This window comes from Akebia trifoliata, chromosome 8 (genome assembly GCF_017979445.1).
Source record: "Akebia trifoliata isolate Shusen 1 chromosome 8, ASM1797944v1, whole genome shotgun sequence".
Classification (NCBI taxonomy): Eukaryota; Viridiplantae; Streptophyta; class Magnoliopsida; order Ranunculales; family Lardizabalaceae; genus Akebia; species Akebia trifoliata.
In genome coordinates this window covers 33,618,163-33,644,399 of record NC_141382.1, presented here as the reverse complement: position 1 = coordinate 33,644,399, position 26,237 = coordinate 33,618,163, and the positions used below count along the sequence as shown (strand labels likewise).

At 34.5% G+C, this 26,237-nt stretch overlaps 1 protein-coding gene across 1 annotated transcript; it reads left to right on the top strand.

Annotated features, from left to right (window-relative positions):
* Positions 1-3,030: 3,030 nt before the first annotated feature.
* Positions 3,031-25,019, top strand: LCAT3 (lecithin:cholesterol acyltransferase 3). The gene is made up of 11 exons (XM_086451442.1): positions 3,031-3,482; positions 8,229-8,320; positions 11,399-11,526; positions 11,639-11,774; positions 11,953-12,004; positions 12,135-12,235; positions 15,437-15,616; positions 22,522-22,679; positions 23,149-23,203; positions 23,708-23,761; positions 24,635-25,019. Exons 1-11 carry the CDS (start codon positions 3,266-3,268, stop codon positions 24,797-24,799), a joined length of 1,338 nt encoding a protein of 445 aa, XP_086307568.1. The 5' UTR covers positions 3,031-3,265; the 3' UTR covers positions 24,800-25,019.
* Positions 25,020-26,237: the final 1,218 nt, after the last annotated feature.

Below are 26,237 nucleotides of genomic sequence, written 5' to 3'. Positions count from 1 at the left end.
CACCCTGCCAACAAAATATTTCAGATGTCCTAACTATCGAGATGTTTATTCTTGATGGAGAACTTTGTATAGAGAGAACATAAGATCAATATGATGAACACTATTTCTGTTATATGTGAATTGAATTTGAGTTTAGTGAAACTATTTTGTGTAGTTTTGAACTTCCTTGTATATATTAACATAATGTGTGTTATGTACTTTTGTGTATATATAATGAGAGTTAATGTTTATGACATGGATAACTATTGATCGATACAAGATGTGTAGTTGATATATGTACATTTTATGTTGAAATTATAGTATGTTTTTGAGTGATATATATTTGTTATGATATGGTGGTTGGAATAAAATGAATATATAAATTTTGATTATACAAATATATTTCTACAGGTGAAAATTTTTCATAAGTTCAATTTTAAAGGAAACTCTGTCGAAATTATTTGGAAGAAATCTATATCGTATTTAAGCTTTAAAGATCTTCATTTGAATTTTTTATATTATTTTCGTTCCACCCTTGAGATTTGACAAAATTTGGATCTTAAATCGGAAGTGTGATATTAAGTGTTCAAATCAAATGGTTTAATATGCCAAATGTTGAAAACATCACCATGATTTATAGAATTTATCATAAATCTATGATGTCTTTAATTCCAAATGTAACATATTAAAGTCAAATAAAATGATTAATTACACTATTTTTAACAAATTTTAGAAATATTATAATAACTTAAAAATAAATTCAATGGGATACTGTTGATCTCAATAGCTTATGAAAAATAGAAGAGACACAAAAATCTCTTAAAAAAAAGTTGGTCAAATAGAAAATATTATTAAACATTCTGATGGTAGTTTTGAAATTAATTTTGATACGGTAAGTCAAAAGCTATGTTATATCAAGACCATCAATAAGTTCATTATCTCAAAAATCATTTGATCAAATGACCAATAAAACATACAATACTGTTCTAACTCATATTTCTTATGTTGTTTCCCCAAAACGTAAAGAAGTAAAATAAAATATAATTTTATTGTGTCTAATTTTTATAGTCCACCTAGACAAGTTGATATGATTTGTTTTGAAAATAAAACGTTCATAATAAATAAAAAATTATTAAAAGCTAGCTTTTTAAAGAATCCAGTACACAAATGATTTTTTTAAGAATTTTTTTTAAATAGAACAGAAGAAGATTAAAAGAAAATAGTTTGAAGAGATGATTAAAAACAAATTCATATTCTATTATTTACATGGTTGAAAATTCAAACAAACTTAAAATCCTCTCATTCGGTGAATATGTTAAAACAAAAAATTCAAATATAATAAACAATAAAAAAATAAGAGAATTAAATTACAATATTCTTTTTTTAAAGCTATAAAAATAATAGGATCAATAGCAACACCTCTTAAATTTGAAGCTCAATTTCAAAAAGAAATTCCTTATATACAAAAAAATATAGCTCATTTAATTGAATAAAATAATTATAATAATATATATCTTTATCAATTAGGATAACAATTAAAATCATTATCTAATGAACCTAATACAAAAATCATATGAGAATCGTCAACAATTAAATAAAAAATAAAAAATAAAAAATCATTTTTATCTTAAAAATTGATTAATCCTAATAGAAACTTTTTCATTTTTTTTAGACGAAATAACTAAAAGAATTCAAGGAAATTTAAACATAAATGTTTTGTCAGAATAATCAAAAGAAAAAACCAAAACAAGATAATTCTTTTGATTCTTCCTCTAGAAATTTATTGATGACAAAAAAAAATCTTTTAAATCAATAAACTTAAATCGTCAAAATATTCTCAATCTCGCTCAAATTACTACTCAAAAATAAATACTTATTATTGACGACCAACACCAGTAGATATCCAATTTGAAAAATCCTTAACCATATTATTATAATGAAGCCGAATAAGAAACAAAATGTGGAAAGTAAAAAAATGCTCTCACTTTTGCATTTAATTTTACTATTATCCAAGTCATTAAAGTAAAAATGAATAGGATTGCAGTCCCACTACCTTGTAACTTTAACTAACAAAATTATATTACAAAAATTTATTATTATTATTATTTATCAATAAAATTGCCTTAATTAATATTTTAAATTATAGAAAACACTAATAATATATTAAAGGATAAAAATAATACAAAATCAAATAATTTATTGAAAATTTTAAATTAATATTTTAATGTAATTATAAAAAAATAAATAAATTATGCATCTATTTTGATTTTTTGCAATAAAGGTGCGTTTGTGCATGCCACCTATTGGTTTTTGTTTAATGTAAAAAAAATAGATTTTTAATTGCAACATCTATTTATCCAAATTATATATTATAAATTTATATGCACATATATTTATATTTGTTATTATTATAATTATAATGAATTTTTACTAAAAAAATGTGAAAAATTGCAATGCATGACTCTAGAATCACGTTGCTTAATATTTAAAATTACAAAAATATCTTTTATTTTATCTAATTTTACAAAAATTATTTAATTAATATGTTAAATTACAAATAAATCCTTTTGATACATTATAAATTTATATGCACATGTATTTATATTTGTTATTATTATAATTATAATGAATTTTTACTAAAAAAATGTGAAAAATTGCAATGCATGACTCTAGAATCACGTTGCTTAATATTCAAAATTACAAAAATATCTTTTATTCTTATCTAATTTTACAAAAATTATTGAATTAATATGTTAAATTACAAATAAATCCTTTTGATACATGAGTGTTTGCACATGCCGCCTTCTAGTTAGTGAGTGGTCCGACACCAAAATTTGAGTGACCACAAAAGTCTAAACTTTTGTATTTAAATTTAATTAAGGTCATTTTAGTCAAAAACTAAGAAAACATCATATTTAATTTTCAAACTAATAATAAAAAATATCAATTTACTATCTAAACTCTTCTAAAACCCTTTGTTCAATATTTGACAGATATTGATTGAGCTGATTGAGAAGGATTGGCAACACTCTACGCTCGAGAGACTTCTGAGCATTGGGAGGCGTACTGCGCACCCATGCGCATTACAGGCCAACTACCTCTTAATAAAATAAAAAACGAGACTCATTTACTCCTCTTATCTTAGTCATCGGCATCATATTAATATTTAAAGGCACAGAGACTAAGATAAGATTACAATACTGCTCTGACCAGAATCTCATTTACTCCACTTAATACAATTACAATATACTGCTCTCTCTCTCTCTTCTAAATCGTTGCAGTAGAAATGGTAGGAGAGTGTGGTCTGTTCCCCTGTTTCCGGCGCCGGAGACATGACATCGTAGAAGATCTTGATCCGATACTGTTGATATCTGGTATTGGAGGTTCAATAATGAACGCCAAAAACAAGAAAACCGGGTTCGAGATTAGGGTTTGGGTTCGAATTTTTTTAGCTAATTTGGAATTTAGGAAGAAGGCCTGGTCCATTTACAACCCTCAAACAGGTTCTGTACTTCTCTAATCTTTTTATTCTTTTTTCGAATCTCATAGTAGTGAGATTCAGTATTATTATTATTATTATTATTATTATTATTATTATTTTTTGATTTATTTAGTTTTAATTTTTAGTGTTTGGAGTTTGGATGATGGACGATCACATGGGGCACATGCACAATAGAATAGAATATAATAATTATTTTTTATTTGTTGGTAGGAAAGTAGAATAATGATTGGCCTATTAATGTTATGATTTGGTGTAAATTACCAAAATGCCACGCAGCTCCACTGACCACCTCAGTGAAATCAGCCACTGAATTTGAAATTTTACAGATTCTATCTATTTGATTTTGGCAGTTTAAAAAAAAAAAAAAAAAAAAAAATTCTGGTACTGAATTTTTGTAGGGATCATCAATTAAGCTTATTTTTGTTGTGTAGATCCACCAAGTGATCTAAATATCCATGGTATTAGTGGAGTGGAGTACATGCTACATTGCATTTTTTGTTTGTTTTTTCAATCAACATCTTGTCGAAGAAGGGATTATCTTGAAATGTATCAATGTGGATATTGTGAGAGAGAATGCATATCAGTTAGCTGTGCTGAACTGGCATTCCATTAAGAGGGGCCTAAGCGACTCGTCCTGATATAATTGCACAGTGAGCAAATCAGGTTCTCAATTGAAAAATTATCTGAGATGAAATTTTGTCTTTGAGGCAAATAATATGAATTATAAACATTTTTCAAGACAAAATTTTGTGGGGATAATTTCCAAGGTACACTTCTAGACAAAGAATTTGACTATAGGAATGAGTATTTTATTGGAGATCTACTTTGTAAGGAGCGCATGAGATCCTTAAAGATTGACTTGACCGAGGAAATCCCAAATTTTGTGAAGGAATATCCCAAAAACAGGAAGGGATGCATTCCATGATTTTGCGGTAGTTTCAGGTGTGAGTGTCTTGATCAAGAGGTCTTTGACAACATTCACTCTCAAAGGTTTCTCTAATTAGGGTGGATTGTATATGATCTTAAAACCTTGGACTGTTGTTAAGGAAAGATCCTACCAAGTATCAGTTTGAGATCCATCTCCTACTTGATAAATGAGACTTTTTTTTTCAAAAAATTCTTGGAGATCCATATATATACCTTCCCAAACAGAGAGGATCTTGTGTTACAACTTGTTTTCAAGGGTGAGCATGAGTTGCTTTCAAAGCACGCAACCAAAGAGTATCTGGCCATTTTGAGTAGTTTCCAACTTAATTGGATGAAGGCTATGAATTTTTATGGAAAAATTGGCAAAAGATTCTATTATGGCAAGCAAACATGGCCAAAACAAAAGTAATCTAGCAAATAGGGTTATTTGCTACAATGACTATCTATTTTTGACGAACATGCTCCTAGATGCAAGTAAACAAAATTTCACAATACCATTCTCTCTTTCACGGTATAACGACTAAACTCTCTTTGGATCTCACGGGCATCCTCTTCGAAAACCCTTGAAGCTCCGAAGCTTTTCATGATCTCTTTCTCTAGATCTCATGGGCATCCCACCCCCTATCTCTCCTGATTTTGATCTCATCATCAACAAAACACACAAAGGGAATTTCAAAGCTCGATCTCCATTCTTAATACCCCCCTCTCAAAGTCGATGAGGTATAGCAATTCCATCCCTCTATCTTTCACCATATATATATAGATAGGGGGCGGTTCGAGGGACATATCAAAAAACATACCTAAAGTCAAAGTAGAAGATCCGTTGGATCTGGACAATTGACGGCCAAGATGATTAGATCTATTCTAACAATTGGATTTCACTTTTGCACTTACTTTTCAAAAAATTAACATTACATCCCTATTTTTTAGGTTCACCTCCCTCCCCACTTTTACAAATAAAATAAGATATTTTATTTTTTTTACTTATGTTTGCTGCCAAACCTAGATTGAAATTCTTCTTTACCACCGAAATCTCCATTAATGATGTTGAACGAAAGCTCCACACAATCTCTCACTTTCTCGTCTTGTCCTCTCTTTGAATCTCGAAAGCTCCATCGAAGTTTGAAGCATTCCTCGTGAACAAAGAACCCCGTTCTTCAGTGAACCATAGCAACGTTAATTCGAATATTGCAATGAACCCACTATAGCTCCACCATTCTAGCAACCATTGAAACCCCTTGATTTGTGGCATTATGCTTGCCTTTTTGGTTTACCTTTTTGTCTTTTTTTGAATTTAAATTTTGGTCGAAACATCCCTGATTTGTACATTTTATGGCATTATGCCTATCATGAGTGCATCTATTGTTTAGTTGAGCATCAGTTTAACTTGTCTATGAAAAAGGTTCAGTTGGTTTCGATTGAATAAGTTCCTTGGGATTCAATTCGTGGTTTGGTGGTGTGATGAGCAATTTTGTGTCTCACCTCTTAACATTGGATCCCATAAAGTACATCTGTTCGGTCCTCATAATTGCAGCTCTTGTTACATGGACACAGGGCACACTGGTTCTTTAGTATATCCAGTATGGTTTGTTATTCTCTAGATTTTCAGGACTGCCATCATATTGGGCTGGTTAAGTTAATAATACCACATAATTCTGTTGTTGATTGAGAGGCAACATAACATGAACAATATCGGCTTTATCAGGAATTTTTTGTCAAAGAATATCCATAATGGCTGTAGAACTACCATCAAGTGTCTATGTAACAATATCGGCTTCTTATAAGCATGGTGCATATCTAGTCCTAGACAAATACATTGTCCAAAGCATGAACCAAAGAGCATCTTGGATCAGCTGCTTCAATTGAGAGCACCTCTTTGCTTTACACCAACAACTAATGACGTCCAAAGAGAATTGAACATCATGGAGATTCCTTAACCTACTATCGGAGTAGCTCCAAAAATGATTTGAAAAGCTGCACTGGGAAAAAAAACAGATGGTCCAAAATGGCCGTAGTCCACATAATTCTGTTATTGCAGCTCATGTGATGGAGCTGGTTGTTGTGGCAGCCCGGTCAACTCATGCAAGCATGTTGATTGGTTGGGCTTATTAAGGGATGATGGTGCTGGTCCCTATCCCTGCAACAAGGTCAAGGTGGGCACGTTCACTTGTTGAATGTGTTGTCTTCTATTTGATCAAGGACTAGGGGGTATAGGGATAAGGGGACAGTTGCATTTTTCTTAACAATTTGGAAACTTGATTATTTTGAAAACTTCAGTATTTCTCAATAATTGAATCCCAGTCCTTCTTGAATACCCTCTTCAATCCTTCGATCAACTACCAAAATACAGATTCTCGCCGTTAATGGAGCTTTCGGTGTTGAGAAGAGCTTCAATCTAGGTCTGGCAGCAAACACAAATAAAAACTCAAAAGATCTTATTTTATTAGTAAAAGTGGGGAGGGAGGTGAACCTAAAGAGTAGGGATGTAATGTTAATTTTTTGAAAAGAAAATGCAAAAGTGAAATCTAGCTATTAGAATAGATCAGCTCCGTTGGATTGTGCGCGATCCAACGATTGCGTTTCAAATAACACATTTTTAATAAATCAGATTTTGCTTTATTTCAGAAAAAAATATCTTGGCCGTCAATCTGTTCAGATCCAACGGATATGCTGTTTTGTCTTTAGGTATGTTTTTGGATGTCTCTCGAACCGTCCCCAATATATATATATATTTCTTCCCAAAAATCCATCATCAACCTCCCCAAAAATCTTGTCTTGTCCATAAGGTTTAAAGGTTCAAGGGAATAATCCCTAAGTTGATGAAATCTTTAAAGGTTCAAAGATAGAGTATTTCCTATGAAATCGTTTTGCAAGTCGATGAAGTCTCCATTCAGTTATCCCTTTCTCGACGTGGTCATTTGGGGCACAACAGTTCCATAAAAAATTTCCTTCATTTGGTCCTTTGTTCATGGAAAATCTGACATTGGACAATCTCATGGTTAGGGGATCCCATTAGTTAACTTTTGTTTTTTGTGCAAATTGAGTGGGGAATTGATTAACCATGTTTTAATTCATTGGTCCTTTACATCTCTTGATTTAAAATTTCTTGGTGTTTTCCTTCTTCACTCTTAGACCTTTGTCATTGTTGGCCTATAAAGGAATTCCTCTCTCAAAAAAGCATTCTATGGTTTTTAACTTCTTTTGCCGTGTGTTGGGGCATCTGTTGCGTAGCTGTAATAGTTCCATAACCTTTGGATCACCGAATTGTACCTATCTATTCTCTTTGTATTTGCCCAATATGTTATCTCCCCTCTCACCTTTCTTCTCCTTCTAAAGATAGCCCCCCTAACTCATAATGGCTCTGCCTTTGTCTTATTCTCGATGAACTTGCAACTTCAGTTCTTCTCCTTCTTGAGTCGTCATTCTTGTGCCCATGCCTTTATCACAGTCCATTTGGAGCGGAACTACAGGGTCTCAAAAGGAAAAGAGAATTCTCTTCAAGAGGTTCTCATCAAGAGCTTTAAAGAATTTAGAAGAGTTATTTTATTTTATTTATTTATTATTATTATTATTATTATTATTATATATATATATTTTTTTTTGGGGGGGGGGGGGGTTGTTCTTTGTGTGATCATTGACTGTGTAGTTTCTGTTTTGTAGCTTTTGTTGTTTCTTTAGTTAGCTGATCTTCATGTAATTCGGTGCATGGCCACCTTGCCCGCTCTTGCTTTCTTCTTTTATAATAAAATCTTTTACCTATAAAAAAAACCGCCTTTTGGTTTAGTTTTCCCAAAGCTGATTGTAGAGTTTGGTTTTCCAGGTTACACAGAAACAATGGATAAAAACTCTGATATTGTTGTCCCTGATGATGATCATGGGCTGTTTGCAATTGACATTTTAGATCCTTCATGGGTAAGTTTGTAACCTCTATAAAATGTGTGTGCATGTGTAGCTGGTTTGCAAGTGTTTTTATATATATACATCTGTGTGTGGGTTGGGGGTGGTTGTGCGTGTGTGTTTCTGTATGTTTCTTTGTAACTGTTTTTGTATGCGTTTCTAGAAATATGTGCTTTAGCATGGTCAACCATGCGGACTTTCTATTAACAAGCACCCCTTGGGTGGGCTATAATGCAGAAAAATACAGACTGTCATTTTCATCTCCCTATCTAAGTCCAATCTGTAAAATATAGATTAGACCTGGACATGTAAAAAAGAAGTCTTGGTGGTCATGGTTTACAGATGGCCCAAAAAGTTTGTACAATTGATGGTCCATGTGGTTGGTGTTATTTCTGGATTATGGCATAACCAATAGCTGCCCCTCTCCCTTAACCATGGCTTGGTGCATTGTTGGGTTGTAAGTACAGGATGGAGTGAAGCCTGCAGGTCCAGCACCTACGTCTGCAGTACTTGGCTTCATGATATTTCTCTTATCTTTCTTATGGTTTAATAACGGAAGATGTTGGACCACCTTTTAGAGTCACTTCTTGAATATTTTTATAATGCTACATAAAATGCTGGTGTTTTATGAAATATTAGTACCAGGTACTAAACCAAACATGCTGTGAAAGTTGTCATCATCATCATGAGCCATGCGTTGTAGAAATACATGTGTCTCCATATCTTCTCTTACCACCTTCCACTTCATTTTCAGCTTTCTTCTTGCTCCTTTTGAGCCTTTGACTTGCACTAATTTAACTTAAAAGTGTTGTATTTCAGTAAAGGCTACATTCAAATGAAGTTGTTTCGTTAAATTCTCTCTCTCTCTCTCTATCTATATATATATAAAATAAAATACAACGGTGGGTCCCACTCAAGCTACAACGGTGGGGTATAAACTTCCCACTCCAGCTACAGTGGAGTGGGGTCCACACTACTCTACTTTATTTTATTACTTCTCCACCCCTTCAACTTTATTGTCTCTCCTCGCCCCCCCTCCCCCTCCCCCCCTTAATAATACCCCTCTTAACTTTACTATCTTTCCTCTTTTACCCCTTTAACCCTAAAGAGGATGTTTATATATATATATGGGTCCCCTTCCCCACCCTAAGCTTTACCCTACACTTTAACAATCGTGTTTTGTCCTACGTGGGTTAGAAGTTTTGGAATGGGCTGATTTTTGGTGAGGATGATCTCTATGGTGAGGAGATCATCCTCACCAAAAACCAGCTCATTCCAAAACTTCTAACCCCATCAAAAATGGTTTACAAAAAATGGACGGTCCATGATTTTTCAACTTGTAAACATGGGGCTAAACATTTCGGAATGGGCTGATTTTTGGTGAGGATGATCTTCTAATCATAGAGATCATCCTCACCAAAAATCAGCCCATTCCAAAACTTCTAACCCATGTAGGACAAAACACGTTTGTTAAAGTGTAGGGTAAAGCTTAGGGTGTTGAACATTTCCCATATATATATATATATATATATATATATGTATAGGGAAATGTTCAGCACCCTAAGTTTTACCACACACTTTAACAAACGTTTTTTGTCCTACATGGGTTAGAAGTTTTGGAATGGGCTGATTTTTGGTGAGGATGATCTCTATGATTAGAAGATCATCCTCCCCAAAAATCAGCCCATTCCGAAATGTTTAGCCCCATGTTTACAAGTTGAAAAATCATGGACCGTCCATTTTTTGTAAATCATTTTTGATGGGGTTAGAAGTTTTGGAATGAGCTGGTTTTTGGTGAGGATGATCTCCTCACCATAGAGATCATCCTCACCAAAAATCAGCCCATTCCGAAACTTCTAACCCATGTAGGACAAAACGCGTTTGTTAAAGTGTGTGGTAAAACTTAGGGTGCCGAACGGGACCCATATATATATATATATATATGGGAAATGTTCAGCAACAAACATTTTGACAAACATTTTGGCAAAACATTTTTCAAAACATGGGTTAGAGGTTTTGGAATGGGCTGATTTTTGGTGAGGATGATCTCTACGGTGAGGAGATCATCATCACCAAAAATCAGCCCATTCCAAAACTTCTAACCCCATCAAAAATGGTTTACAAAAAATGGACGGTCCACGATTTTTCAACTTGTAAACTGGGGCTAGAAGTTGTGGAATGGGTTGATTTTTGGTGAGGATGATCTCCTCACCGTAGAGATCATCCTCACCAAAAATCAGCCCATTCCAAAACCTCTAACCCATGTTTTGAAAAATGTTTTGCCAAAATGTTTGTCAAAATGTTTGTTGCTGAACGGGACCCTATATATATATATATATCTTATTGTTGTGACTTTGAAAATCTAGTCAGTCAAGTCCATGTAGATAGTATTGATGCAGCTAATAATTTTTAAATACATACAGAAGCTAATAAGATGTTCTAGTAGCTTCTGAATTAATGCAATACTTAGCGAAAAATACAGTAATAAATTTGCTCCATATATTTAAACCATTAATATTTATGTTCTTGAAAAGTTACAAATTTCATAAACATGATCTCAACCACAGAAATGCAGGGCTATGGGTTTATTACTGCATCATGTTATGTAGCTTGAATATTTCTAATGCTGGCTTATTCTGATCCAGATTTTCATTTATTTCATGAGTATTTGAATGTTGTTCCCTTAATTCACATGTGCTTATGTATTTAGTGGTATTATTTTGCGACTAATATAAGGTTTCTTACCTCAATGAAGCTAATTAATCAATTTAAAATTGAATGTTTGAGTAGAAAAACAATCAATTGCATCTGCTCCCTATCAAGCAGCATCATGAGAAATACTAACATAATATTAACCTTTGAAAAAATTCTCAGCCATTGGTTTCCATTTTGTCATGAATGAATTTCCCCCTACTTATCTATGAATCACAAATCCACACAACTGGAATAACTGAATAAGTGATTTTGCCTTAGCGTCAATAGATGTGATGGTATTGTGTGTTTTGAAATAAAAACGTTCCTTTGACTTTATAAATTTATTATTAGCATTTCCTTACCTTGTTTCTCTGTTGTGCTCTTCACTTGATGTGACAGTTGGTAAAGTGTACACATTTGACCAATGTTTACCATTTCCATGACATGATTGAAATGCTTCTTGGATGTGGGTACGAGAAGGGAACCACATTGTTCGGATATGGTTATGACTTCCGGCAAAGTAATAGGTAGTCAATTGGTTGATGTTTGGGTTGACTTTATTCCAGTAGACTTTATCAAACTTGCATTTAATGAATTAGCTTGATAGTCTCAGCTTCGGGTTGCTTATCATGTTAGCAGAATTGACAAAGCAATGGATGATCTAAAAGTAAAGTTGGCAAATGCTTATAAGGCTTCGGGAGGGAGAAAAGTGAATATAATATCACATTCAATGGGTGGATTGCTTGTGATGTGCTTCATGTCTCTCCATCATGATGTGCGTATATCTTATCTAGGTGCCGAGTTGACTCATTTATGTATATATATATATCTTATGTAGGTGCCGAGTTGACTCATTTATCCATATATATATATTTTGTGGAATTTGAACTTGTGTTATTGAGAGGATAATGTCAGCTCCCTTATGACCTATGATGTGAATCGTTTATTGACAGGTATTTGCAGAGTATGTAAACAAGTGGATTTCCATTGCTTGCCCATTTCAAGGTACTTCCTTTGACCATCAATATTTGATTGGCATGGCCATCCATATTTCATATGATTTTAAAGTACTATTTTTAGAATAATGCAATAACTGATTCCACTTAATTATTATTGTAATATACGTGTTTAACAGGTGCACCTGGATGTATCAATGATTCTCTTTTGACGGGATTGCAGTTTGTTACTGGCTTGGAAAGCTACTTTTTTGTGTCCAGATGGTCAATGCATCAACTGGTAATTCTTCTAGCAGCATGACCTTTTTTTTTAAAAACTTTTGGTCTAAAGCCAAGGATCTTCACTTATATTGCCTTACTTTCATTTACTTACATGCCTTTTGGTAGTTTTTTCCCTTAATTAATTATTTATTTTGTTAGGGTAGAGGGTTGGGAAATCAATGATGAGATCAACCCACAAAAAGAAAGCAAATTTTAGTAAAAGAAAAAAAAAGAAAGAGAATATAAAGAAAAGAAGAGGAAAACTTGCTGCTGAGAATCAACCATCACGATAATGCTGGGATTTTCTCCTTTGTGTCCGAAACCAATGTGTCTCCATACCCTCCCCATCTCCTAATATCTTGCAGGGTGTAGTGCTGTATACTTTATCATGTTCCCTCTCATTGTTAAGTGGGATAGTTTTTGTTAGTGATGGAACTACCGTGAAAAGGCAGGATCCACCTGTTACATCCATGTTGTGTGACCAAAAGAGCAAAGTGCTCCGGATTCCAACATGAACAATTGGATTAAGGTCTGGATAAAGCTAAGGCTGAAATCTATATTGCCGACTAGTCATTAAATCAAGACTTTAGACCACAGCTCAAACCCGATATTATCTGACTTTGGAGACAGCTAATATTCTTTTTCCCCTTTTGTTTTGATAGGTACAGCTAATAAATTTTTTCTGGACATGAATCCTTGACTGACCAAAACAAATGTACTTAATAGCTTGAAACATTGGTTGACTAGATAGTTGATCGATTATGAGTTTGACCTGACTAGGAGAATTTGACCAATTTTGACCCACTAGGAAAATGACCCAATTCCAAACATCTTGAACAAAGTTGACTCGATCAGGACCTGTTTGCCCTGTCAGAACGCATGGACTGAATTTAGCTGTAACCAAATGGTTCCTCAGATTGGATCTGAGAGCCGATGACCAGATTAAATCCACTAACTTCTCACTCATTGGACTTACAATAAGAAGAGTTTTTTGGAAAAAAATATTTTCCAAGTAAAGGTTTTGCAATATCTTGTGTTATATAATTTTTCGAGGAAAACATTCTTGCTGTAACTGAGTAGAAGAGATTTTCTAGACATTAGACTAAATTTTTTTTCCTCCCAATAATAATCTGTTATCTACTAGGCTGGCGGGATTAATCCTAGGTTGAAGTTTGTTTATGGTATGGAAATGAGAATATGGTGGATTCCTATCACCTCTAGGGTAGACTTGATGACCTTTGATAGAGAATTGTTCGGGTCAAATGATTCAAAACCAAGCATGACAACCTTATCCAGTTGGTTAGTTTTTGCGGTGGATTACGATGTTGCTGGTGGCCCAAGTCAAATGAATACTGTTTTACTTGATAGATATGCTATGGTTTGAGTACTGAATGAGTTAAGAAAATGGTGAATCCCTCATTTTTTTATTGGACACCAACTGCAAATGGAGTAAGGAGACTTTTGATTGATTAGATAGCTTTTGAAAATTTGCTACATTGGTTAGCCTTAGTGTTCCTTATGGTAGATTTTGGTGGGTTATCCTTTGATTCACTGACCTTGAAACACTAATTTTCTGATTTTGTTTCAAAATCAACCATTTCTCTTAGTTGGCATCATTTTCTCCATCATCAGTTGGATAACATGGAAATGTTGTTCCAAATGTACTTTCTTGGTTCATTCTTTTTACCCGGCTATCTTTTTCATGGGCATAGAATTAACATTGTATTCAATATCCTATTTTCCAGGAAAGTTAGTGTGGGTTGAGCCCATTTAATCCAAGTTTGCTTTCTTTTGACCACTATGCTTGAAAATAATATTGATTGTCGATAATCTAAGGGGTAGAAGTTGCCCATTCCAAATAGATGTGTGCTTTGCAAGGTTAGTATATAATCAGTTTTCATCTTCTTTTGAATTGTCCACCTCTAAAGGTGTGTAGGAATTAGTCCTACAAGCCTTCGAGAATATATGCCTGTGTTTATAGAAAGAACGCAATAGAATTTTTTTTTGAAACTGAAGAATGCAATATAGAAGTGGATTGCTTTGAAAACTTGGTTTTCAAGTGGAAAGTTATCGTATTCCAAATAGGGTTGATCAGTTTTCGTTCTCTTCCTTATTAACTATTGTATCCTTGTATTCTGCTACTATTTTCTTCTTAATAAATTATGTTTCACGGACAAAAAATAAATAAAGAAGAAAACCTTTATGTTGGGGTGCATAACCTGTATGTCAAATTGCAAATTGAGTGATTATAAATTAATAATGGAAGAGGACCCCCCCTCGCGCTACTGTATGTACCAATTCATACTTGGGGTAAGTCCATACACTTCTTGAATAGCATGTGAGAAAAATGATATGGATCACTCGAGCCACGTGTGTAACTTTTCAATTTTGCAAAGCTGAACTTACTAAGCTCATGACTTGGAAGGAACTTAATCAAGATGCAACAAATAGTTGAAAAATTCTTCAACTCATGGGAGACTTAATTTGGTCTATCCCTATTATCTATAAAGATGTAGCTTGTCAATTTCCTTGATTACATATTAGCGATAGGGCATAAAATGGGTTGGATTTTATCCGAAATCCGCATTTAGCGAGTTTGGACCTTACAGTAGATCCAAATAAAAAATGGGTTGAATATGGTTTGATGTACCTTGATCTGAGTCTTGGGTTGGACATGAATTTATCCTTATATCCGTCTAGATCTGAATGATATATTGCTTTGCAAATTATATTTTCTAGGTTTTTCAAAATATATTTTTCTACAACTTTAATACAACATGAAAATAAAAGGTGATTATAATGGTAAAATAGAATAGTATAGCAATTACCAAGGAAGTATATTACGGTCCAAAATTATCTTACCTGACTTGAATCAAGCAACCGAGGTCAGTTCGAGTTGGATCTGGATTAAGTGAAAGCAAAATGATTCGGATATGGTTTTACCTAGTAGGATTTGGATACGGATTCAGATCCAGATAAAAAACAGGATCTGAATATGGATATACTTGGATCCGGCCCGCGTCTGACCCATTTAAGCCCTAATTTGTGAACCACATTCAGATTTAGCATGTTAGCTGTTGACTGAATCCCAAACTGCATGTCAGTATTTTCTCTACTTGTAATATACATTGCTCCTTGAATGATAATAATGGTGCATGCAATGTTATGAACTTTTGTGAACTAATGATTGTTCTCTAAAGTGACTTGTTCTGATGTGTAGTTGGTTGAGTGCCCATCAATCTATGAGATGTTGCCAAATCCCGATTTCAAGTGGAAACAGCAACCTCAGATTCATGTTTGGCGAAAACAATCAGAAGGCGCGGAAACTTCACCCGAATTGGAATCGTATGGTCCAACCGAAAGCATTACTTTGTTTGAAGAAGCTTTAAGGAACAATGAGGTACCATCTTCGAGGCATATCATTTCGTCTTCTTGCACTTGTACCAGTAGTGATGCATTTGAGCATAAAAGTTGTTTCTGGGTACACTTTAATTTCCCTTGACTGAAGATATGGTTCAAGATATGTAGAATGGGGAAATAGGATTTCATTTGCTGACACTAGTGTTTGGGTTAAGGCAAAGATGATGATGAGGATGTAGATACACTTTGGCTTTTTTCCATATTCTTATATGCTATGGTTATAATATAGGTATTTAGTGCACTGAACATTATACTGTAAGTTCCATATTTTGTCAATCCCGAGACACATGTTGAGTGTCGGATCGATTTACCATTGAAGACATATGAAGACTCCGTTAAAGCTGCTCAACCGTACATACCTCGACAAAAAGCTTCCATGTGTGTGCACAAAGCCTAAGAGGTAATGAGACTACCCAATACCATTTTCCAACACTTAGATGATTGATAGGTCGACTCGTTGTAACTAGGAAAACTCTTTCCTCGACCCGTTCGCTCATTGGACCTTTTGGGAATCGAATATGGACATAGAGGGGACATTAAAGATTTGACCACCCTAAAACCATTTTCTGTCCTTGGTGTTTTATAGGTGTTATTATATGGGTAAAATCTAGCACACCTTCGAACCGTTTCGACATCGGACTTCCCGAAAGCTCGTTTTGACCAAAAATGATAAAAAGGGTATTTTGGTCATTTTACCCATTTTTATCATGACCCACCCCTTGGTGGCAGTTTGGGGATATTCTAAATAGTAATATCTATCAGCTCCCCGAACAGCATACAAAACGGAGCTACCGTTTGAAAGTTATGGTCAAAACACTCTGTGGGGGCATTTTGGTAATTTACTGATGTGCCTCACTTGTGGTGACGGTGCCACCGACAGTCCTGACGGTGCCACCGACAGCAAGCGCTCAAACGGTCATATTTATGACCGTTGAGCCACGAATTTGCTCTCTTCTCATATATAACAACTCCAACTCATTCATTTGGGGGTGTTGAAGCTTGAGAGAAGTAAATCCTCCATTTTTACATACTTTTAACCCTCTCTCTAGCCATGGAAAGGCTCAAACTTCATTGAAAATCCTTTTGACCCTTAGCCCTTCCTTTGGATCAATCCTAGAGAAGATTGCCTCTCCTCTCTCCACATTTTGAGAGTCTTCTCTACTTTCATGAGAGTCTAACTTAGGTGAACCCTTCAACATTCCTAGACTTCTCATTTGATCCCTCTCCGCCCATCAAACGTCACCTTGCACACACATTGGTACATTCATGGAGCAAGGAGCAAAAAGGAGATGATGGTAGGAGTAATTACAAGTAGCCGACGAACTCGAAAGCTTGATTGGAAGATCCAACCGTCGAGACGTACTTGTAAGCTCAAGGACTCCAAGAACTCAAGATCTCCATTGACAAATCTTATGAAGTTGAGTGAGTCTTTGACTTTGTTTTTAATTTTAAAAATATATGTATGTGGTTACTTGGTTCAGCCCTCAAAAACCAAGCTCTTGATTAGAATCGAGGATTCTTGACAAGAGTAGAGGTTTGTGAGTTTCCGAGGAACAAAACTCACAATTTCGAGAGAATGCGTTCTCTCGATCTTAAGGTTTTAGAATTTAGCCTATGTATAAAAATTCTATGTAAAAGGTTTGAGGTGAACCATAAACCCCTTTGATAGTGAACACCAAGTTCCTAGGTAGGAACCTTGGGAGTGGATGTAGGCAAGTTGCCGAACCACTATAAAACGCTTGTCTCGTGTTTGTAAAAATGCTTCTATTAGTTTATACTTAGATGAATGTATGCTATGAATGAATACTATGCTAAGTATGTCATACGATGAATGTTTATATTCTAAGAAAATTTCAATTGCATTACAAACTAGAGACTTGCCATAAGAATGGATGTAAGCACATTGTCGATCCATTAGATGACGTATGTTTTGTGCATGTGTTTATCATTCCGCAATTTACACTTGAATGTTTTGAATGTCATGCGATATCATAAAATGCCAAATAGGTAAATCGTATATGAATATGTCATTGAATGACATAATTAAATGAATGATTAAATTTCAAGTGTATTTTCATTAAATGCATCTTAGAGACATAAGTGCCAAATCGAGGCTAGGTGAATGACTTAGAACACATAGTCAAATTATCAATCTAAGTTAAAATTGGATAAATCGAAAGAAATTTTAATTATCCTATTCACCCCCCCTCTAGGACTAGATATGGTACGAAGCACGTATTTTCATATACATCATACTTCTTGAGTACACTTTAGTAGGTATGATACTAATCGTTCTAATTGTTCAATTAGTGGTTTCATTATTGTTGATTTTCTAGACTCAGATTAGCTTATTTGGCTGACCTTATCCATTCAATCATATAGTTTCTTGGATATAAGAAAATAAATAAATAAACAACCAGCAATCTTGAAAAAGATCTATGCTTCAAATGGTTATGGTCATTTGGTCAATAATTTGTCTTAAATTGGTCTTCCTTATGGATTTGATAATTGGTTGGTTGCGATTTATTGGAATTGGAAATGTGCATTTTTTTGGCATAGACATATGATTAATTCCTCTGGTACTATCTATTCCCTCTCTTCTTAATTTTTACGTACCGGTAAAAGACTAAAAGAAAGAGGAGTGTTTGACCAAAGGAACAGAGAAACTAGAAAGGAATACGGAATGCAGAGGGGGGTATATGTTGGAGGGAGAGTGTGGATGTGTGTTTGAGTACGTGCATATGCGGGTGTGGCTGAGTGGGGTTGCATGTGTGTGTGTATGTGTGTGAGTGAGCCATGGGGAGACACAAATGGGGAGATTATTTGAATGAAAATCCCCTAAACAATAACAGTACCCAGGAGTCAGGACATTGGGTCGAAACAAGTTGCTTTAAAAATTCAAAAGGGGTTTCTTAGAACTCTTATGTGTCCTTTACAAATGAGTTCTATGTTTGGTCAATGCGAAACCCAACTTACTCAAACTAACATATTCAAGTATCAAGTTGCCTAAGTGTGTTCTAGTACACTACGAAGATGATCAACAGAGACTTCTTGAGAGACATGGAAGAATCTCTACGTGGCCTATATTGAGGTGGGGGACGTGATAAGAGTTTCTAGAAAGATAATTTGGTGCCTGTTGGAAAAGAGAATTTTGGGTGGGTGTGTTGGCATCATTAAATATATAAATGAGGGAGTGGCAACTAAAACCTCTGGTGGTGCGAGAACTGAGTTTTCTGTTACAGCTACACTAAGAGTTGGCCCTGGTGCAACTCTAATAATGACAACTAAAAGGCGAAGCTTTTAGGTGTATGTTGGGTGGTCAGGAAGCCTCGTGTTAATAAATTGAACGTAATATAGATGAGGATGTTAAGAAGGTTACGTGGAAAGAATAGGAAAGATAAAATTAGAAATGAACGCACTAGGGAAACTGTAGGAGTAGCTCTAATAGGTGATAAACTAAGAGAGAGTCATCTGAGATGGTTTGGGCATGTTCGACAAAGGTTTCAAATTACCTATAAAAAAGGTTTAAAATGATGCATAAAAAATTACCTTAAAGCAGTTATCGAGGTTCAAATATCTATAAGAAATAGAAATTGAGAAGGATGACGTGCAAGAATTAAAATTTAGTGGCTAAAGTGGAGAGGTACTCTCAAAGTGGCATGCAATCAACAGAATACTTATCAAGGTTTTCGAAGGCATTGGAGGCTTATGCCTTGAGCCGTCTTAGGAGAGGCTCTCAAAAAAGTCCTTGAGGCTTTATTTAAGAGAAGGCTTATACGCTTGCTTTAGGGGAGGTGCACAACTTTTAGGCGCCTTTTGGTTAAGGCTTATGCCTTATGAGGATATGTTGTGATTTTTTGTTTGTTTCTTTCTTTTTTCTCATTTTCAATTGTATTGTTAGACAATACTTATATAGTTGTTTGTTACTGCATTTAATTTACACAAAGGCCTCTTAACTAGGATATATCAATTAGTCTATTCTTAGTCTCTATTCTCCCTAGTTGTACTCCTGCTTGTAGGGTCTAAATGAATATCATGTTGGATCATCAAGCCATACAATAAGTTCTCCATATTGGAAAGACCATCCTTGAAAAAGTTCAATTCACTATGACATTCCTAATCTTATGAAAAGTTGGCTTGAATTGAAAATTCTGGATTGTGAAATCGTGAATTCAGACCAAACATATCATAAGTTTAGTTATGTCAGATGGTTTTTATTTTTACAATGCTTATCATCATAGTGAGGATAGAGGACGACTCATTGTAAGGTTGGATTGTCCAACATGATGTTCATGGGGCCCTTGTCCTATGCTTTTGCTGGTCTTAGAGTTGTACTTAGAGTGGTCTTTATGCTGATGTTTTTTTTTATTTGAGGATTTAAACCTTGGAGACTTGGAATGACGTGGTTCAGTTTTAATTTGATTTTGTAATTTCAGTTTGGATACTAGGTTTTGCTATGTGAAAATGTTATTTTTTCTTTGTTGAGATTTTTCTTGGTTTGCTATTTATTTAAGTGCACATTTAATTATTTACGTACATAAAAAGTGCATGCTAGTGAAATCTTTACGCTTTGTAGCATATTTATTTTATGTGCCTCACGTTTAGAAACAATGAGAACTAATAGAGTATGGGAAATTTTTTATAAGATGGCAATAATAATGATTATGCTTAAGAGAGCGTAATGTTTGAAAATGAAATCTATATAATAGTAAACACAACGGTTATCTTCCCAATGGTTATCCCCTAGATAAGTAGGGGTTGGGATTTAATCTCCCACGAATCTCAAGGAATAATCTCAATTTTATTCCTTTTCTCTCCTTCCTTTCCTAGAATACCCCTTCAACTTTATTCATTTTCTCTTCTACCCCTTTCCAATAATGTGACCCCCCCCAACACCCCCAACTTTATTGCCTGTACCCTTATACCCCTTTTCCAATAATACCACTACAACTTTATTGTCTTTCCTCTTTACACCCTTAACTCCAAAAGGATAACCATGCCTTTGGCATGGGCGAACTCTAGTAATTTATACAATGAATATTGCAGATATGAGAATGTTGAGATGGACGACTGAAAATGTTAGGAAATGCAAAACAGAAAATAAACTCCTACATGGGCATCTAGGAGTATGGGTGTAAATCGGGCCTGGCCTGGCCTAGCCTAGTTGAGCCTAAACAATATAGGGCCAAGCTTTGGACTGGGCTTCAAGCCAGACTTCAGGTGGAGCTCACTGAAGCCCATCTTTTCATAAAATTAAAAAAAGAGAGTAGAAAAACTCTTTAATTTCAATGGGTAGTCTGATTGGATGATCTAGTTAGAAACCTTTTGAAAATATTATAGTTATTATTTTCACACCTTATAAATAAAAATAAAACCAATTGGTATACAACTAAACGCTTTTATTGTTTTGTTAATCAACTGATCTCACAAATCAGTCCTTCAAAAACTGAGCCAGGGTCTCCGACCAATTTTGGACTCAATTTTTTGTGTGGACTTTTTACGGATGACCTACGTCGAAATATGGAGAAAAACGGTAGGTTTAAAATTTCTTGAAATACAGAGAAATACGGATAAATTATCAGTTAGAAGATACCGTTATTAACAGAGAACCACACAATATTTCCATCCTTCTCTCATCATATTTGTTTCGCTAAATAGATGTGAATTATTAAGAGAACCCAAATGCAAAAGGTAGGTTTGAACTGTGGGAACGAGACAGACCAGGTCCCACTAGAGTAGGGTTGGCAATGATCCAAAATATACCCCATGTCCAAACCGTTCAGAACCAATACGAAAAAAACATGAAAATTCGGATGTTTTCAGATTGAAGTCTTAGATCCAATACAATTTCGTATTGGATTCGGATGTACCCCAATCCGCGCAGAAAAAAATCCGATCCGAACATATTTTAATATTTTTATTATTATTCTTAATTTCTTATAAATACATATAGATAAAATGTTTTGGTCTTTTTGATTTCCCTCTATATTTGTAGTTGAAAAGTGGATTTTTTAAAATTTTATATGATTTTATATTGTTTTAATTTTTTGAACATTGATAATTTGAAAATAAGGCATGTGTTTGAATCGGATCGGTATCGGATTGAAGATGAAATGAAATGGATCGGATTCGGTTAACATATTCATTAATCTGATCGGATCGGGTAAAAATTGGATTGGTATTGGAGTGGTACTAATCCGGTACTGAACCAATCCGTTGCTAGCCCTACACTAGAGTAAGGATCACGTGTAACGAGTAGGGATAGGAAGCATCATCATCCTCAGGTTGGGCTGGGCTTGGAGGGATATGGCCCCGTCCATGCTTGTGGGTTTTTCTTTTGTACACCACTAAGAATTACCCCATACAAGATAAATTTATATTGGTCGAGATTTTTTGGCATGTAGAATGGATAACAATGACAAACCAGTGGAAAGTGTGCTTTTTGTATAGGTTTAAGGCTCTAGGAGGACAAAAGAATCTCGGGAAGTTTGTGCTTTGAGATAGAAAGAATCGGAAGATATAAAATTTAACCAGAGACTTGTGACCCTAGATGAAATGGAATGGACCAGGATTCATATAGTTGACACCAAACAGTTCAAGCTCAATCCCTGCACTATCTTTTTCTCGATGGGCAAGTTGGAAACATCATCCTGTGTGAAATCTAAATGTTCAATAGTCAAATGATTGTCGTGTAATAGTTGGTTTATTCCTCAATTATTAGCAAAGCTTCAAGTTTTGTCTTGTGCTTGTAACACTACTAATCTCATCCCACTTTGCTAGAATTTCAGTTTCATCTTGAAAATTGCTTACCTGTGTTAATTATTTCTCATTTTGTCTAACTGCTGTTTTCTTTTTATTTTTTATTTTTTGAATTTTTTTACATAGGTGAATTATTCTGGGAATTCGGTAGCTCTACCATTCAACTTCTCTATCCTGAAATGGGCAGCTGGGACCCGCGAAGTTCTCAACAAAGCTCTACTCCCAGATGGCGTCAGCTTCTATAACATCTTTGGAACATCAAATGACACACCTTATGATGTTTGGTAAGTGATTTGAACATTTTATCCATGAGGAATAGTTATTTCAGGATAAGAGGACGAGAAGATAGATTTTGTGCTTGTCCTACATTGGCGGATGTTAAGGGGGTTATTGTCCATTGTTAACCATCACATCCTTTTGGGCAGTCAAAAATAATATGATGAGTGATGGAAAAGATTTTTGTAGATAAGACAGTTTCAACCATTCATTTGGGTCTATTAATACCCCAATCATTTAACTCTGAAGCTCTCAAAATCAGGCTCATGAACTTTAGGATCAATTCAGTTGTGTGTCAATTCTGATAATTAATTCATGAAAAAGGTGGGCACACACACTTCAAAACAGAGAAATAACTGTTTAGCTTGTACAACGAAACAAGTTATTCCGCGTTGTAGAAGATTAATATTTGCATTCTTTTTTCAGAGCAACCTTGAGAATTAGTGACATGAGTTTTTGTCTTTAATCTTAATGCAGCTATGGATCAGAAAAGTCTCCTATTGAGGATTTATCTGAAATATGTCACACAATGGTGAGCATTTTAATTTTTGTACATGGAAATCATTAGGCTGCTACAAGCTTACCATATATAAATAGTATTTTTTAGTTCAACAACAAAGCCTTATCCCAAAGATTTTGGGTTTTGGCTAAAAATTTGTGTTCCTCCATTCCAGTTTGCCTGAAGAAAAGTCTTTCGTCATATGCCTTAGCACGAATGAAAAAAAAAGAAGGAAATGTCTGATCTCGTCCGCCTTTTTAAATAAAGGTTTTACTGATAAAAAAGAATAAAAGAATGAAATATCTGATCAGGATTCATGTTATGGGGTGGCGAATTTTTACACTGACTACCAAATTAGCGAGCAAACACACACACACACACACACACACATGCTCACCTGCGCACGTGCACACACAAAGACGTGTTTCATCCCAGCTTACTGCATTAGTATACATTTATTCTTTGTTTTATGAATATGCATGTACAATGTGTAAAAATGCTCATCTTTTCTTTCTCCATTCATGTTCTTTTCTTCAGCCCGAATATTCTTATGTGGACGGAGATGGGACGGTTCCTTCTGAATCAGCTAAGGTGCTATTTCTGAGCCTTAATTTGTTTGCTATTGATGGAAAACTCTAGTATGAGCCTTAGTTCAATGGGCTGCTGCATTGGGTTGCAACCTTATTCCTTAGCACAATCACAAAGATAGGAAAGAAGTTACTGGCTTCTTTTGTATTGAAAAAAAAAACTGATATCGTCTTTTACATGAACTTGAATACACTAATTACATGGTATTATTTTTTATGTGTACACATAGATACACTTGTACATGGAAATTCTTTTCCTAATTTTGTACTGTTCTTCACTTAATACAGTACACAGTTGCTACCGGTAAAAAAAAAATAGAAAGAGAAAAAAAAATTAACTTATTCATTTTGGTGAATTCAAATCAGTTTGATCTGATTTTTGTTGTTTCACTTCCATGGGTTTACAAATGAAAGGAATAAGATCTTGTTTTGGACATAATTTATTCTTCAAACTTTGGTTTCTTCATAGGTTCGAGTGGAGCACAATATTCAGCAGTCATCATTGGTGGACTTCATATTAGAATATTTGATCTCATAAAGAGAGCTGGTGTACCATATGCCCAAAACAAGACAAATTTTCATTTATAAACCCATTGAAGTGAAATACCAAAATTCACAAACTGATTAAAAGATCAAACCAACTTGAATTCAGGGGCACTGTTGGAGTCAATTAAGCATCTCACCCTTTTAGGGGTCGACATTGTAACTGACAGACTTCACTGTTGGCTGTGTCACTGGATCAAAAACATTAATCATTTAAGCCAATGTTCCCTTACCTGGAATTTTTTGAATATATCTTGTATAAGGTAGATCTTTGTGTTCCAAGTCAATTTTATCAAATTTATTTGTAATTGATTGTTGTGTTTCTTTCACTTAGGCTGATGGATTTGCAGCCATAGAAAGAGTTGGAGTTGATGCTAGTCATCGGGGATTGTTACGTGACAAAGCAGTGTTTCAACTTCTCCAAAAATGGTTGGATATTGACAAAAAGTCGTGCCAGGGATCAAAGACTTCCAGAGTGGTGGATGAATTTATAAAATAAAGAATGCCAATTCAAGAGTACCTTTTCTTAGTGTATTAATAGTACTCTATACTTGATGAGAGTTTAAAGTTATCAGTGGACATGGATACCCCGTTCATACATGAGTGTAGAAGATTGAATAATGTGATCGACTCAAGATTTAGTTGATCAGTCTATGTTGTACACTATTTCGGGTATTCCATTTCTTAATTAATTCTCTTAATATTAGCTTTGGATAAAATTTATTGCAGCCTACCATGAAGTCTTGAGGAGATTATGATGCAAGAGAGTACTTTGTTTGCTAATATTGTGTGAAGACCCGTAGATCTGTTTACATAATTTCACTTTGCATCAAGTCACAAGAACGTGAGGGTAGATTTCTATCTTTGAAATTGCCTGCGTGGACTTTGTAGATTAAGAGTTAGAGAAAGAGAATAAAAGAAGATATTAGAGAAATGTGGGAGGAGTCGAATTAACTGCAATCCTAGGAGCATAATGTATTATATATAATAACTGAATAACAAAGAAAAGAAAAAGATAATATTATTGCTATCAATAATAATTTATTATTTCTAACATTCCCCCTCAAGGGGGAGAATATATATCATATGATCTTAGTTTTTTACAAATATAATCATCCCTACTAGAACCCAATGACTTAGTAACAAATCAGTAGGTCGATTTTAGACTTCAAATAGAGAGTAATAATTTCACCATTCAAAAATTTATTACGAACAAAGCGACAATCAACTTCAATATGTTTCGTCCTTTTAATAAAACATAGGGTTAGAAGCTATGTGTATGGCTGCCTAGTTATCACAAAAGAGATTTATAGGTAATTTTACTGTAAAAACCTATCTACTAAAGAAAGTGTCTTAACCAGGTTAGCTTACAAGACATGTGTGACATAGCTCTGTACTCAGATTCAATACTAGATGTAACAACTATTTGTTTCTTATTTTTCCACGTCACAAGATTACCACTCAAGAATGTACAATACCTTGTGGTGGATGTCCTATCTGAAGAAGATCTTGTTCAGTCTGTATCCGTGTATCCTTTTATGTGAGCATGACCATTTGACTTGTATAACAAATCATCTCCTGGGGAACCCTTCAAGTACCTAACAATATGCTGCAATGCTATCTAATGATGTATTTTATGAGCTTTCATAAATTGACTAACAATATTCACATCAAATGAAATGACGGCTTGATAATGGTGAGGTAGTTCAACTTCCCAACAAGTCTCCTATACCTACTTGGATCATCAAAAGATCTCTCTGATCAATAGTCAACTTCTATTTTGGATCCATGGGAGAATCCACAGATTTACACCCAAGTAAATTAGTATCATCTAATAAATCTAGGGTATACTTATTTTGTAAGATTAATACCACCAGTTGAATGTACAATCTCAATATAGAAAATATCTTAGCTTACCCAAACCTTTAGTATGAAAT